Source organism: Lepidothrix coronata, unplaced genomic scaffold (assembly GCF_001604755.1).
Source record: "Lepidothrix coronata isolate B3197 unplaced genomic scaffold, Lepidothrix_coronata-1.0 Scaffold62, whole genome shotgun sequence".
NCBI lineage: Eukaryota > Metazoa > Chordata > Aves > Passeriformes > Pipridae > Lepidothrix > Lepidothrix coronata.
The window spans coordinates 2685075-2699879 of NW_016690242.1; the positions used below are offsets into that span (position 1 = coordinate 2685075).

At 39.3% G+C, this 14805-nt stretch overlaps 1 protein-coding gene across 1 annotated transcript; it reads right to left on the reverse strand.

Moving 5' to 3' along the window:
- Positions 1–94: 94 nt before the first annotated feature.
- On the reverse strand, positions 95–8692 carry BET1 (Bet1 golgi vesicular membrane trafficking protein). Its single transcript, XM_017817726.1, has 4 exons — positions 8531–8692; positions 4953–5068; positions 1852–1908; positions 95–1321 (listed from the first exon to the last, which is right to left on the reverse strand). The coding sequence occupies exons 1-4, from the start codon at positions 8547–8549 to the stop codon at positions 1166–1168; spliced, it is 348 nt and encodes a 115-aa protein (XP_017673215.1). The 5' UTR covers positions 8550–8692; the 3' UTR covers positions 95–1165.
- Between the last annotated feature and the right edge of the window lie 6113 nt (positions 8693–14805).

Here is a 14805-nt window from a genome sequence, read left to right on the forward strand (position 1 = left end):
AAAAAAAATTGCCCCTTAAATGCAGCACCATTTCCAAAAATTATACAGGTATTCTACAATAGAGAAGAATGTATATGAACAACACTAGCTAGAATAATACTACAACACACTTTATTTGACACTTCATAATTAGTTATTAATGGCAACACATTATACAGTATTTCTAGAAAAGTCTTTCAAAAATTGTAGATACAACTTGAATATCTAGGAAACTTAATTTTTTTGTACATTAAACTCACTAATATAATAGCTTCAACGATTAGAAACTATTTGGTGAGCCAAAGCTAAGTCTTCAAAATAAAAAAACCTTACTGTGACTGCACCTCCAACAGGTGCATCATAACTTACTTTAATATAAAATTCAAAATATTTGCCCTTATATTTCAGGCATCATGCAGTGTAGATCTAGGGACCATCACAAATTGAAAAGTAAACATCCTAATGATAAAAGTTTGTGATTCAATGGAATCATTAAGTTCTGATACTTTAAATATAAAGAAAACATTTGTACTGTGTCCATACCAATTGATCCCAATGATCAAAGGCATTTGCTTAAAAGAGATGTGTAAGCATGATTTGTCACATTTGAATTAAAAAATAAAATCCAGTTTTAAGTTAACTTCTCCCCAAAATACCATTTAAGCACACAGTTTAAGCTACTTAAACACTATCAGATCTAGCCACAAAAGTAATTTTTGGTGGTACCACTTTTACATTTGTTAGCTTCAGGCCAGCCTTTTAAAAATCCACAGATAAAACCAATTGCTTTTGCAATCTAGAAATTAATACATGCCCAAAACTGGAGCTCTAATTTAGAGCAAGGTGCAGAATGAAAGAGAAAGCCTTGTAATTCTGCAATTACTTCATATTCGAAAACCCCTTGTTTTCTGTATTTTTAAAATCAATTCTAAAAACTATTTTCCCTTAAAAAAAGCCACCTACTATGCACTTTCTGTGTATTTACAATCAATCCCCCCCAAAACAAGGGATGATGGGAAAAATTCTGACATATTAAGAAAACTATATATACCATTGCATTAATAGTTAATGCAATTTAGAACAATTTCACCATTTTTTATCAACAGAATATGCCACTTTAGATCAATGTCTTCATTAATTAAGACTGTAGTTGAAATTACACAATGTAAACCAGAGGTACCGTGCATCACCTCAGTTTAATAATCCAGTATATTACAAAAAAAACAAACAATGAAAAGAGCATCATATAACATAATAGCTTTGTCTGGCTTCCTCTGGAGAGTGTTCTCAGTCTGCCCATAGTTGCACCTAAAAGTCCACCTGTAGAGTCGAAATCATTCTCCTACATTTAAAAAAAACAACAAGCAAACAAAGCAATAAAAACCAGGTTACTCTGAGAAAAGAAATACCCTTACAGCTCGCTAAGTGTAGTTTTCCTTGTTTTTTCAAAATTTCCAAAACTAAAATTATTTTAGAGGCAAAAATTAACCACGAAAAACTTGTTTTTTCCCCAAGCCAAAGCAAAGTGCAAGAAAAAAAGGCATTTCTGACTTTCTAATTTTTTTGCTTCCTTCTTCTATTCTTGAATACAATTAAATATAGAACTGCCTCTTTAATAGTACTATACATTTTCTAATTGAAAATCAATAGTCACGTCTGAAGTAAAAAGGCCTTGGTTGTGCCTTGAAAGCAACATATTTGCACATCTTATCTTTTTGAACAGAAATACTGTTACCAAATCAGTCACGTGTTACAGTCAATAAGCTGTCAACATTTTAATAAAAATGTTCATACTAAAAACCAGAATGCTTTACATTACTAACTTCTCAGTCCTGCCCTGTATTTGAAGAAATTTAGTTACCACATACTTACCATTTCTGATAGCATTTTATTTTGGTTTTTAACTTCTGTTCCAATTTCAATGGAAAGCTGTTAAAAAACACCAAAAAGTATGAAGCATGAGTAATCAGTTATACATAGATTAGAGAACCCAGTCTAAAATACATAACATGACTAGCATTTCCCCAGGAAAAATGTGAAAACAGTACCTGATATTTTCAAAAAACAAAATAACATGCATAGTATTCTATCAATAACTCATAAGAAAAGATTTTTCATCAGGTGAGTCTAAAGAGTCACAGAATGTGCTCAATGGTCCTCTTCCAGATAATGTCTTATTAGAATTATTGCATGCACTTTCAAAAATTCAAGATCTAGTCAAGTCTAAAGTAGCAATTGCCCATTTCCTGGAACAACTGTTAAAACTGCTGGCACACAGCAGAAAGGACCATGAGCACCCATTTGACTCAGTGTAGCCCAAGCTGACACATGTAACCTGCTAAAGCGTCTCTTTTGACAAATTCCTGTTATGCTATAAATGGGATTTTCTTTAGTGAACTTGTCTAGCCCTCCTCACAGCAAGGGAGCCACAGGACCAAGAGGAAAGCTGCACAGGCCAGGGAGAGTCAGTCCTGAGATCGTGACCAGGGCCAGCAACAGCCTGGTGAGCAGCCCAAGACAGTCCAAGGTCAAGCCACAAAGTGAACCTGGCTAAGGGTTGGAATCAGGGAGATATGAAACCAGGCACAGATGGAGCTGCAACACAGCTGCAACATCTCAAAGACAGGAGCCAGCCAGAAGAGCCTTGGCTTAAAAGCAGCTCTGGAATCAAATAAGGGAGAACTGACACTGATCCTAATTTTTAGCAGCTTTTCCTCTGCCACAGTTCTTAGCAGCACACTGGCCTTGAACAACCAGCTCAACTCCTAGAATGGAGGGAAATGTGCTCCAGGCCCCCATGCTTTGGATTAGACTGAACACATTTGGTTTTATGTGTCACAGTCTGAATCTCATTATTTCTTACTGCTGCATTTCAGTGCAATCTATAGTAAAGCAAGAGTGAAACTGATTTTACATGAGGCTTTTGGGAAGATTATACGAAGATTACTCCATACGCCAAGATTATTATGTTGCACTAAAAGATGCAACTGCAGAAAGAGCACATGTGCTGCTCCTTGGGGCACTGCCAACTGCACTGTTGACATACATCGATTTTGAAATGTAACATATCAAGAAGAAGACAAGAAATAAAATCTGCTAACAAAGGTCAAAACTTTTCTTTTTACCCCCTTAACTTATTCTAAATTTTTATTCTAAATCTGTTTTAGTTTCTAGTTGAGACTAAACAAATTACATTTAAGCAGCAGTATTAGCAATAGAACTTTGAGTTCAGAATTTCAATGGGAAGAATTCATTAGGTTGTACTCTACATGTAGAAACAGTACCTATTGCAAAGAATGTATTTGACAAAATTTGTAGTTTTTAAGAACAAGAAACTGACATAATTTTAATCACAGAGCTGTCTTTCAGTTAGACTTGTTTGAAAGAAGTCCTCAGTCTCTGGAAGGAATCCGAATCATTAGAACAACTTCTTCAGAGGATATTAGCATGGTGTTTCTAAGAGCAGTTTTCACATTACACATTTATAAGCAGATACAGCAGAAACCGGTGAGCTAAGACCAAAAAGTAGTAGTCCATTTTCTTAAATGAAACAGGGTTACTGACCTAAACTCAAAGATTTTAGATTCTGCAGGGATAGTAATTCATTCTGTAGGACAGTAAGCCATAAGTTAAACCACAGGTGTGCTCAAGGTAGACAAAAAAGGACATCTCTAGCTTAAAAAACTAATTAAAGAAAGAATCAGTTTTACACAGGAATAATTGTGCATCCTGGCTGACATTAATTATTTCTTGTATTTGTGTTGGGTTTGGAAACTTTTGAAAACTTTTGGTACTGGGGGGGGGGCTACAGGGGTGGCTTCTGTGAGAAGCTGCCAGAAGTTTCCCCAATGTCCAAAAGGGCAAATGTCAGCTGCTCCAAGAGAGACTCATGACTGGTCAGGGCAGTGCCCATCAGAAACAGTGGTACCACCTCTGGGATAACATAGTTAAGAAGGGCAAAAAAACTGCAAAAGACCAATTGCATAGAGAGGAGTGAGAACATGTGGGAGAAAGATCACTGCAGACACCAAGGCCAGAGAAGAAGCAGGAGGAGGTGCTCCAGGCACCAGAGCAAAGATTCCCCTGAAGACCATGGTGCAGATCATGGTGAAGCAGGCTGTCCACTTGCAGCCATGGAGGTCCACAGTGGAGCAGAGATCCACCTGCAGCCCATGGAGGACCCCAGGCCAGAGCAGGTGGATGCCAAAGGAGGCTGTGACCTGTAGGAAGGCGACACTGGAGCAGGCTCCTGGCAGGACCTGTGTTTCCAAGGAGAGAGGAGCCCAAGCTGGAGCAGGTGTACTGTCAGGAGTTGTGACCCCGTGAGGGACCCACCTTGGAACAGCCTGTTCCTGAGGGACTGCATCCCATGAAAGGGACCCACATCGGAACAATTAGTGAAGGACCCACGCTGAACAGTCAGTGCAGAACTAAAGCCCGTGGAAAGGACCCATGTTAGAGAAATTCATGGAGGACTGTCTCCCATAGGAGGACCCCACCCTGGAGCAGGGCAAGAGTGCGAGGAGGAAGGAGTGGCAGAGACAATGTGTGATGAACAAACTGCAACTCTCATTCCCTGTCCCTCTGCATTGGAGAGGGGGAGGAAGCTGAGGCCAGGAAGAAGGGAGGGGTAGGGTGAAGGCATTTTAAGATTTGGTTTTATTTCTCATGACCCTACTGATTTGACTGTCAATAAATTAAATTAATTTCCCCAAGTCGAGTTTGTTTTGCCCATGATGGTAACTGGTGAGTGATCTCTCCCCGCCCTTAACACATGAGTCTTTTGTCTTATTTTTATGTCCCCATCCACCTGAGGAGAGGAGTGACAGAGCAGCTTTGGTGGGCACCTGGCATCCAGCCATGGTTAACTCACCACAGTATTAAATTTATGTTTTAAACTAAGTCTACTGCTTCACTGATTCATATAATTTAATTCAATAAATGTGACAATATCACTGTAATTAAATACGTACCGACTTAATGGCACTGACTTTCGTACGCAGACTTTCTGTTAACCTGTCATTCTCTTCTTCATAAACACTGTATCCACTGCTGGTATAGCCATAGTTACCTGCAGGTGCTCCCTCACCTGTAAACACAACAGTCTGTAGTTAGAGACAGAAAACACCATTGGAACAAGTGATTTGCCTGCTCCTGAGACAGAGACTCAAATGTGTAAGTTACCTTTTCCAAATGTGAAAGTTACCTTTCAATATGCAAATAAAAGAAGAAAAACTGAGAATGGCTGTAATTTAGCACTATCAAATTTTTCTCCTGACAGTGTTTTCAGATGAGTTCTATGGAATCAACCCAGGCATTACACAGAGATGTGAAGGAAGCATTGAGGCCACTACATGTGGGAAACCAAACTGAAAATAGGAGAGTTGAGACCATCCTCTAACAAAGACAAATATCACTTGATTACATATTTAAAGGAAAAACCATACTCTGATCCTTACATGAGTTTCTCTACAAACAAGACCTGAGAGCAGAAGCCAGGCCTCTGAGCAGAGCATTTCTGTTTCAGTCACCATTCTGCAGTTCTATTCCCACTCCTGCCTGGGCGTTTTGGGTGATGGAGATTCAGGACTGTCATCCAGACAACTGAGGCAGCAGAGTATGCACGGCAGAAAGGAGTGAAAGCTGCTCAGCTCCACACATTCACTTCCTCCAACCTCTAATAAAGATTTCCTACAGACAGCAGCTGGACAGCAGCATAGGCACTGGAAAATTAAAGCCACATCCAGTCAGGACAAAAATCAGTCTTAGACCTCAAATCTAAGATTTGAAAAAAATGAAGAGAGATCAAGACTTAGAAATGCAAACAGAAAAGAACTACTACAAGCTTTATGACAAAGATCCCACTAGATTAATTCAACTAACAATCCATTTATAACATTAATATATACTTATATAGCTAGCCAGAATGGCACACTAAAATTGAATGCCTTTGATTGCACTTTAAATATGCTGTAAGGATTTTTGTGTTTGTGGAGGTTTTTTTCTTTTTGAGGAAAAAGGGTGAGAAGAGAGACACCAATCCCAATCACAGAGAAAACTCCATTACAAATCATTTCATTGTGTGCTTGGCATACATAATATTAATATTTTAAAATAGAATTACAATGCTATTCTGACAATAGATATCATTTTATGAACCCATGAAGCCATTCCTTAAATCTAAGTAATGACAATTTTTTAATTTGTACTTGTAAATTGTTACTCTACAAGTTAAGCTAATGACAGATCCTCAACAAGACTGAATCACAGAATGACAGAATATTCTCAATTGAAAGGGATACACAAGGGTCATCGAAGTCCAGCTCCTGTGTCTACACAGGAAAACCCCAAGAATCACACCATCTGCCTGAGAGCATTGTCCAAACGCTTCTAGAACTGTCAGGCTTGGTGCTGTGACCAGTTCCCTGGGGAGCCTGTTCCAGTGTCCAGTCACCCTCTGGGTGAAAAATCTTTTCCTAATATCCAGCCTAAACCTCCTCTAAACACAGCCTCAGGCCATTCCCTCAGTCCTGTCACTGGTCATCAGAGGAGATCAGTGCCGGCCCCTCCTCTTCTCCTCATAAGGGAGTTGTTGACTGCAATGAAATATATGTTTTCATTTCACCACATTGAGTCAAGAAGCCTTTTTTCCCCCCACTTAAATCAAAAGTGCCAATGTCATATACAGAAATCTGACTAAAATTCTATCATTTAGAGAATTAGGGTTGTTCTCACTTGTGTCTGTTTTACAAGTGCATCTAACTACAGTATTTTGTGACACAATTTTGAGTGCGTCTACAAGTTAATACACCACACAGCTTCATGCCAAAACACTATGATTCTTAGATGGACTGTGACAATGCAGATATGAACAACTGCCCCAAAGCTTTTCAACAGGCATGGTTGCTTCTTTAAATGTCATAGGAAGCACAATGGGCAGAAAGTCCAGCGTGGCAGTTCTACGGGCAGTCCCACAACACTGCTCATTGACACGTAATAAGGACATGGCTATAACACAACTGCAGGCTAAAAAAGAGGTACCAGGTAGATGATGACAACAGTCTAAGTGCTGGTGCCCAGCTTCTATTTCCAGACTATTACATAAAAAATAGTTCTAAACTGACAGTTGAAATGTCAAGGTAAAGTAGAAAATTTTACTGCAGCTGATAACAGACATTTAAGTCTTCTGCTTGACCTTCCAGCAGACTTTTTTAAAAAGCAGTTTCAGGATGATTCTTAAGGCATTGTTTGCCAGAATCAACCTAAAAGAAAGCATGCTCTTTCTTCAGCGCTCCTTGCACCAACATCCATCACCTCTTCAGAAATAGCACACTGCACTGGGTGGCCTCCAGTCCAATCCCTCTCAGTTCATACTCAACAGCAAACTGTCAGTCTGACAAAGGAAAGGACTGAAGATCTAAGCCCTATCAAATGCCCGCTTTTTTATGATAAATATCCCAACACCTCTCTTGCTCTACTAAGAAGTGTTCCCAAGACTTGTTTTATGTCATGAAAATACCATTGCGTGACACAAATCTAAAATGTAGAAGTAAACGTAAGCTGGTGTTAGACACACTTGGTTTAGCCATGTGGCATTTACTGCCTCTAAATACTTCCTAGGAAGAAGCACCAGAACTAAGTCATAAACTTCTGGGGCATAAACATCCCCTAAGCTTAACAATGCTGTCATAGCACCCACGTGGTTGTAGAACATGACGTGGGAGTTCAAAGTTTTCTTACAGTCATCAACATGACTGCTGGTTGAAAAATGAGGCCTAAGCTGCTCAAAACACTCAGCAGGAACTCTGCAAAGATTTCTGCATTTGCACCAGATTATATTTGTAACAAATTTATAATAGTTGGGAGTTTTTGTTCCCCCCCCCCCGCAAACATAACAGGAAAACATACAGAAGTACTAAAATAAAAAAAAAACAACTCCAAATTGGAAAGGACTTGACTGAAGAGTGACAAATCTGTCCATCCATGGGAACACGGCTCAAATTAACACCACGTTGGAACATCATGATCAGAGCTAAATGAGCCAAGACTGTTTACAAGAGCATGCAGTGACAGGAGAAGGGGAAATGGGTTCAAATGGAAAGACAGTAGGTTTAGACTGGATATTAAGAAAAAATTCTTTACTGTGAGGGTGGTGTGGCACTGGAATAGGTTGCCCAGGGAAGCTGTGGACGCCCCATCGCTTGAGGTGTTCAAGGACAGGTTGGACGGGGCTCTGAGCAACCCGTCTAGTTGAAGGTGTCCCTGCCCATGGCAGGGGGATTGGAACTAGATGATCTTTAAGGTCCATTCCAGACTAAATCATTCTATGATTCTATGATAAATACAAACCCCAGCGCTGCTCCGTAAATCCAGCTCAGGTAGAAAGAGGCAGAAGCAGGAGTGACGGCGTTTCCCCAAAAAAGCTTCCGAGCTCCGTTGCAGCCCTGCGCCCACGGGCACAGCCCCTCTCACGCCCCACCTGCCCCAGACCCTCCCCGGGGCCGGGCCCTGGCCGTGAGGCAGCGCAGCCCGGCCCTGCCGCCGCGCTTACCCAGCCCCGCGCGCCTCATGGTTCTGCCCAGAGCCTGCCACGGGAGGAGGAGAAGGAGGCAGCCGAAGAGGAGGAGGATGAGGAGGAGGCGGCCGAAACTTCGGCGGGGCCGCAGCGGGGCTCGGCGGCGGGGCCGCGCCTCATTCACCCACAAGCGCCACGACAGCGCCCCGCGCGCGGCACGCTGGGTGCGCGAACGGGCCGCCGGGCCGCGCGGGGGCTGCTGGGGGTTGTAGTCCCGCGTCGAGGGCTGTGACAGACAAAAACATGAAAATTCAGTGCTCAGTGGAGTTTTTCCACCTTCCTCCCCTGCCCTCCCAGTGTATTTAGAAGTAACGACCACGTTACTGCAGCATACAGCAACTCGAACTGGAAACCTGAAGATTTTATTATTATTGGATCTTCAGCTGTCTGAATTATTTTAATCTGACTTGCAAAGATCATTTCCCCTTCATTCTTTAACCCCTTGAGCTGCTTTAGCATAAATGTGTTTCACTTGCTTCCACTAAAGATGTGGATCACTACATATGGCAGTGGATTGAATTTATTTCCCAGGGTGATACCACAAGGATTAATCAGTACTCCAGTGAAAAGCAAACAACATCGCAGAGCCCATTCAGAGTTTCCTATTCCAGCTGTGGTGTCCACTGGTCTAAAGAAGCTGCACTGTCTTTTTCAATTACAACGTGTTGCCATATCATTAATTGTTTTCATATTTGTGTTGTGATAGGAACTGGGACACTCAGTATTGGACCAAGATGCACTGGTATTTGTACAAGGTATATAAATACGGACCAAAGCTCCTCCTTCAATGAGCTTGCAGTATGCCAGAAGTATTCATCTAGACAGTAGAGTTGCAGAAGGAAGGATACAATAACTCTGGTCAATGAGAAGGCCTATGGCCTCCTGCTGACATCCTGTTTAATTGCTGTAGGGTACCCCATGTATCTTCTTTGCAGTGCACAAAACAATAAATAAATGTAGCATTTCTTTTCTCTCCACTTGTCAAAGTGCAATTGAGTCATTAGTCTTGTGTCTGCCCAACTTTTGGACAGATGTTGAGACGGTACTCGTTATTTACTTTTCAGTCACATCTGGATGCCTATGTTTCAAACAACATTACAAAGAGAAAATTTAGTTACTGCAGAAAATGGTCCTCTAGTTTTTTTGATATTTGATAATTTAAGCACTTTATCCAAAATTTCAACTATGGTATTAGTTACACATCCAAAACAGAAGGCCAAAGAGAAGAAATGAGCTCTGCAGAGCTGCAGAGCTTTTCACACCTCCAGTGCTCAGTGTGGAGCTAATCTCCATGGGATTTTGTCTGGAACTCAGCAATTCTTACAGGAGTTTGCAAATTGCCCTCATTGATAACCTGTGACTTGATTACATCAGTTCAGGGAAATGCAGCAGTTGTTTCAAAGAAGGGGAAAGTGCTATCATCAGATTAAAGACACTCCTTGCACTAAATTCATCTGAAGTTCACAGATGGGCCCATTTCTCACCTTACCAGGGCAAAGAGGTTTCTTAAAGGATTATGCTTAGGACAGTAAAATTTAGATATTGCAAAATCTACAGAAAATGAATGGATTTTGAGAAAACCTCCCTCCTGACTGCTTCAGATTTGAAGTTAGGACCAATATCCTCATCATCACAATTTTTCAAGAAGGACTAGTGTGACAGTCTATGCAATAATTAGATAACCAGAGAGAAAAATTGAGGCTCAAGGAAGCAGTAGGAAAATGTCTTTTAGTAACAGCTGGTCTGAGTCTCTCATTGTTAGGTATAATTTTATTTACATTTTTGTCTTGATACACCATCCAAAAAATTATTGCATTTGGTGGCACTGCTATATGAAGATTTGTCTTTACAGTATTTGCATATTCTTTGTCACCTTTCTTTTTTTTTCCACATGACTCATCTTCCATTTTTCAGTAAATATGGATTTATACATAACAAGGTAAAATGTACATCTCCCCACTAAGACTGTAGTTATAAGTCATCATTAAGGGGCTTATTTTTCATTTTTACTTACATTTTCTATAAAATAATATCCCAATTAACCACATGTAAGGTGTTCACAACTCAGAGTGTTTAGACATATAATCTCCTTATGATGTTGTGAAATAACATCTTGAGTCAATATGCAATTTATAAATAGCACATTGAATTCTACAGCTTCTTACAGCAAAGTGTGGAAATGATACTGACATGATTAATGTTTCAAATCCATTTTAATTATATTGAATTTATGTTTATTTCATACACTGAAAGTATCTCATAGGAAAGTTAATTTTTTAGATCTCATAGTACTACAATAATGAACTCATGATTCCATCTAGACATAGAGATAACTGGGTCTCATAGCCCAATTTTCAAGAAAGTCAAGAGGCAAGACCCTGAAAACTACAGACCTGTTGGTCTCACTTTGGTACCTGATAAAGTTATAGAGAAGATTATTCTGGGAAGTATTGAAAAACACCTGAATGGCAATGCAGTCATTGGTCACAACCAGCACAGCTTCATGAGAGGAAAGTCCTGCTTATCCAACTTGATTTCCTGATAAGACGAGGTAACCCATCTAGTTGATCAAGGGAAGCCAGTTGGTGGAATCTTTTTTGGATTTCAAAAAAGCTTTTGATACTGTTTCTCACAGTATCCCTCTGGACAAAATGTCCAGCACACAGTTTCCTCAGGGAAGTGGTCACAGCACCAAGCCTGACAGAGTTTGGATGAGACTCTCAGGCACATGGTGTGACTCTTGGGGATGGCCCTGTGCAGGGCTAAGAGTTGGACTCGACGATCCTTGGGGGTCCCATCCAACTCAGCATATTCTATGACTTTGCGATTCTGTGATTATTATTTACTATGTTTATGTTATATTTCCATTGATTGGTTTGTATTCATATTAATAATTTCACAGTATGAGCCTGTGAGATGAATACAATTTTTCTGTTGAGATGATTAACTGTGCTCCTGTTGGCTTTCTGGCCCATTCCCTGGCAGCCCCCCACGTGGAGGCCATGCCCTGAGCTCCCCAGCTGTGCAAACCAGCTGTGCATAGTCAGTCAGCCAGTGTGGCTGCAGCTGTTTCGTACTATCTTCGGTTCTTCCTGCCAGGAAGCCTAAATGAGTAGTCAGCAAGTGGTTTAAAATGACTGACTCATCAATGTTTTGTTTAACAGTGACAACATACAGGAAGAAAAAGCATGTTAAAGAAATGAACAAAGATGTATGCAGACCGCAGCTTACCCATCCTGTTGATGCTCTTATAATCTTTTAATAGCAGCCTACTATAGGTGTGTCATTTTCAGACACCGTGCTGAGGCAATTTGTATGTCAGTCTCATTTTCCCAAACTATTAATGAACTCCTTGTTTAAAAAGAAAGGTGTCTATTATAAAAGGGGTGTTCCACGTCTTACCAACTCTCTTACCACTGCTACCATTTTTTGATTGTCATTACTAACTCTAATTAAATTAGATGAGTACATTTACATAGCAAACAGACCATATATTTTATTAGCAGATTACTCCATGACTCTATTGCAAAAGGAATAAAAAGGAAAAAAAAAAACAAGCAGGGAAGCCATCTGAAAAGGTCCTGTATAATGTTCCTGTATAGTCTTCCGATACATATCTGAAAGCCCTTGAATCTTATTAAGATGATAATAATAATGACATGATTTTCATCAAATTATTAAATAAGTAACCAGAATGTCAGTATTCTTACATGTTTGCTAAACAGGTTTTCAGTCTTCATTATTAACTTGCTACTTTCAACAATTACAGATTATGAAAACAGCCTATCTAGTCACAGGCATCATTAGCAAGTTGAAAAGCTGATATTGCATGATATTATGTTAGTATCAAATATTTCAATTGCTGTTTTGTTAAGCGGTAAGCTTCAATTCTTAAGAAAAACCCACTTGCTAATTAAATCTTGATCCATTGTGCAATTAAGTAACAGCTGAAAGACATTTTAAATAAAACTAAAACATTAACCACACAGAAGCAGAGCTAGGTAACAGACTATTTTTAATTAGAATTCAGTATCTTCAAAAAGGAGTCATGCCAGCATCTTTCATCAGTATCCTTGTCACTTAACATCCTGTTTTGTTCTAATGCTATTTAGCAAATGAGAGCACTCAAAATGCTCCTATTCCAACGAACTCCGATCACTCAGGAGTTTGCTCCCATATTCTTAAGCTGACAAAACTGATAGTGGGCTCAGGATGTTATCAGTCTTGCTCTTCCTGGTTGTATTCTCCAAATAGTGTCGTCAAGAAAACCAGATGCTGTGTAAAACTACACCTTCTGTAAGACCTTAAATGACTGAAGGAGGCTGATCCCAGCCACTGCTCATTGCCACCCAGACTGTCAAGAAAAGAATTGATCATTCAAGTCACCAGAGGAATACTGCATGCAATTGTCTTTCATGTTCTCTAATGATGACACCATATGTAAATCACTGCAAGTACCGACAGAACTGCCAGTTTCACCCATCACAGTGATTCAAAACTTTATTAAATACTGTCAGAGAACCATAGCTGTTTCCGATCTTAATGCACTTCCATCATAGATGACAACTTCTTCCTGGGATAAGGTTTAGAGTCATCTCGTCTCATTGTGTTTTCCAACTACTTTCTTTTTTTTTTAATATAATGTTCTTTTAATAAAACTGTTACCAAATATCTGCCAAAATAGCCTTTTATTGTTTTTAGAAGATAAGCAAGGAGATATTTACCTGGGCTCCTGTTATCTTTGATAAAACCATGTTGCTGGGAATCAGAGCTTCCTCAAACATATGTAATCATATTCATCCCTGCCTAGTCATCCTAGGTCTTTCCATACACAGTTAAAAGGATTATTACCACTTTGTAGCTACAAAGACTTCCTATCTCATAGCTTTGGATCTGTGTATGAATACAGGTTGAAAAATCAAGTAAACTCATAATAAGATTTTAAAAGTCAGTAAATATGCTAAGAGCAAAATTTCCAGTGTGCATTTATATAAAGGGTGTATTTATATAAAGTTGTGGCTTTAACATATTCCACTTTATTTTCTTGTTCTTGATTTCAGAATCATCTCTGTTTTACAGTTATAGTAGAGGTTATCCCGAGGGAGACCTCAGGAAGCTTGATTTGTCAGACACACATCAACAGTGAAGGACCAGCTGAGGGAAAGAGAAACAATGTCTGTAGTTGCATCACCAGAAAATATCTAGAAAGAAAGTACAGTCTCTTTCACCTTTACAACACTTTTAAATTTTGTTAACAGTGAAAACATCTTTCTTCTCACTTTTATATAAGTTATGTTTGGGAAGTATTGAGCTTTATATTAGCTCTTGGGCAATGTAAGTATAATTATTATTTACTTTATTATTATTGAAAAAATGCTGTGATTCTGCTTATTCTTTCCTTTAGTTACTTTTCAGTATCATAAGCTGCTCTGTATCTTGTTTAGTTCTGCAGGGAACACACACAGAAATCTCTGCTGTATTTTTATAAATGTCTTGTCAGTACTGCTAAATTATATCAAAATAGAGAAGAAAGGGTATGGACGCAACTGCTGGTCTCCCTCCTAAATTTCATTACAAAGGGCTAAAATCAAAATTTACTGAAGTCATGGAGAATTTTTGTATTGACTTTGGATCAGGCTATAAATTCTTATTAAAAAAACACCTCTGCTGATTCTTTGTCTTCCAAGTAGTGTATGCTGTGTAATCTATGAATAATTCCAGTCACGATTTCTTTCTCTAATATTAAGGTACCATTTCTGATGTGAGCTTTGACTGGGTAATAATATCAGCTGAATGAATGATAAGAATTCAGAGCCATTGCAGCAGCCTGAGCATTAATAACAGTAATGTCTAAAGAGGAGGACTAATACGTTTAAAATAAAAAGTGGAAGTCAAAGTAATTTTTCATTTTAGTAGAACAAATGTATGGGATGAATGAAGCATACAGTCCCAGTGGTTCATAAGATGCAATTAAGTACTAATTTGATGATTTATGTTCTGTTTATGTTGACCTTCCAGATACATGGGAAAGGCTTTTGTCAGTCAAAGCAGAGATTTCAATAAAAACAGAGACTTTGAGTGCCATGACTTTCAGGGAGAGGAGCACTATTTTGCAGACCTTTATCTAGGTGGAGCGTTTTCCTACAGTGTATTTCTCAAGACAAGTGGAACAGACATCATCCTTTTTTCTTTGTCCAGCAAAACTGAAAATGTGAATCAAGATTTCTGGATGTTGGAGCTAGCTTTATTCT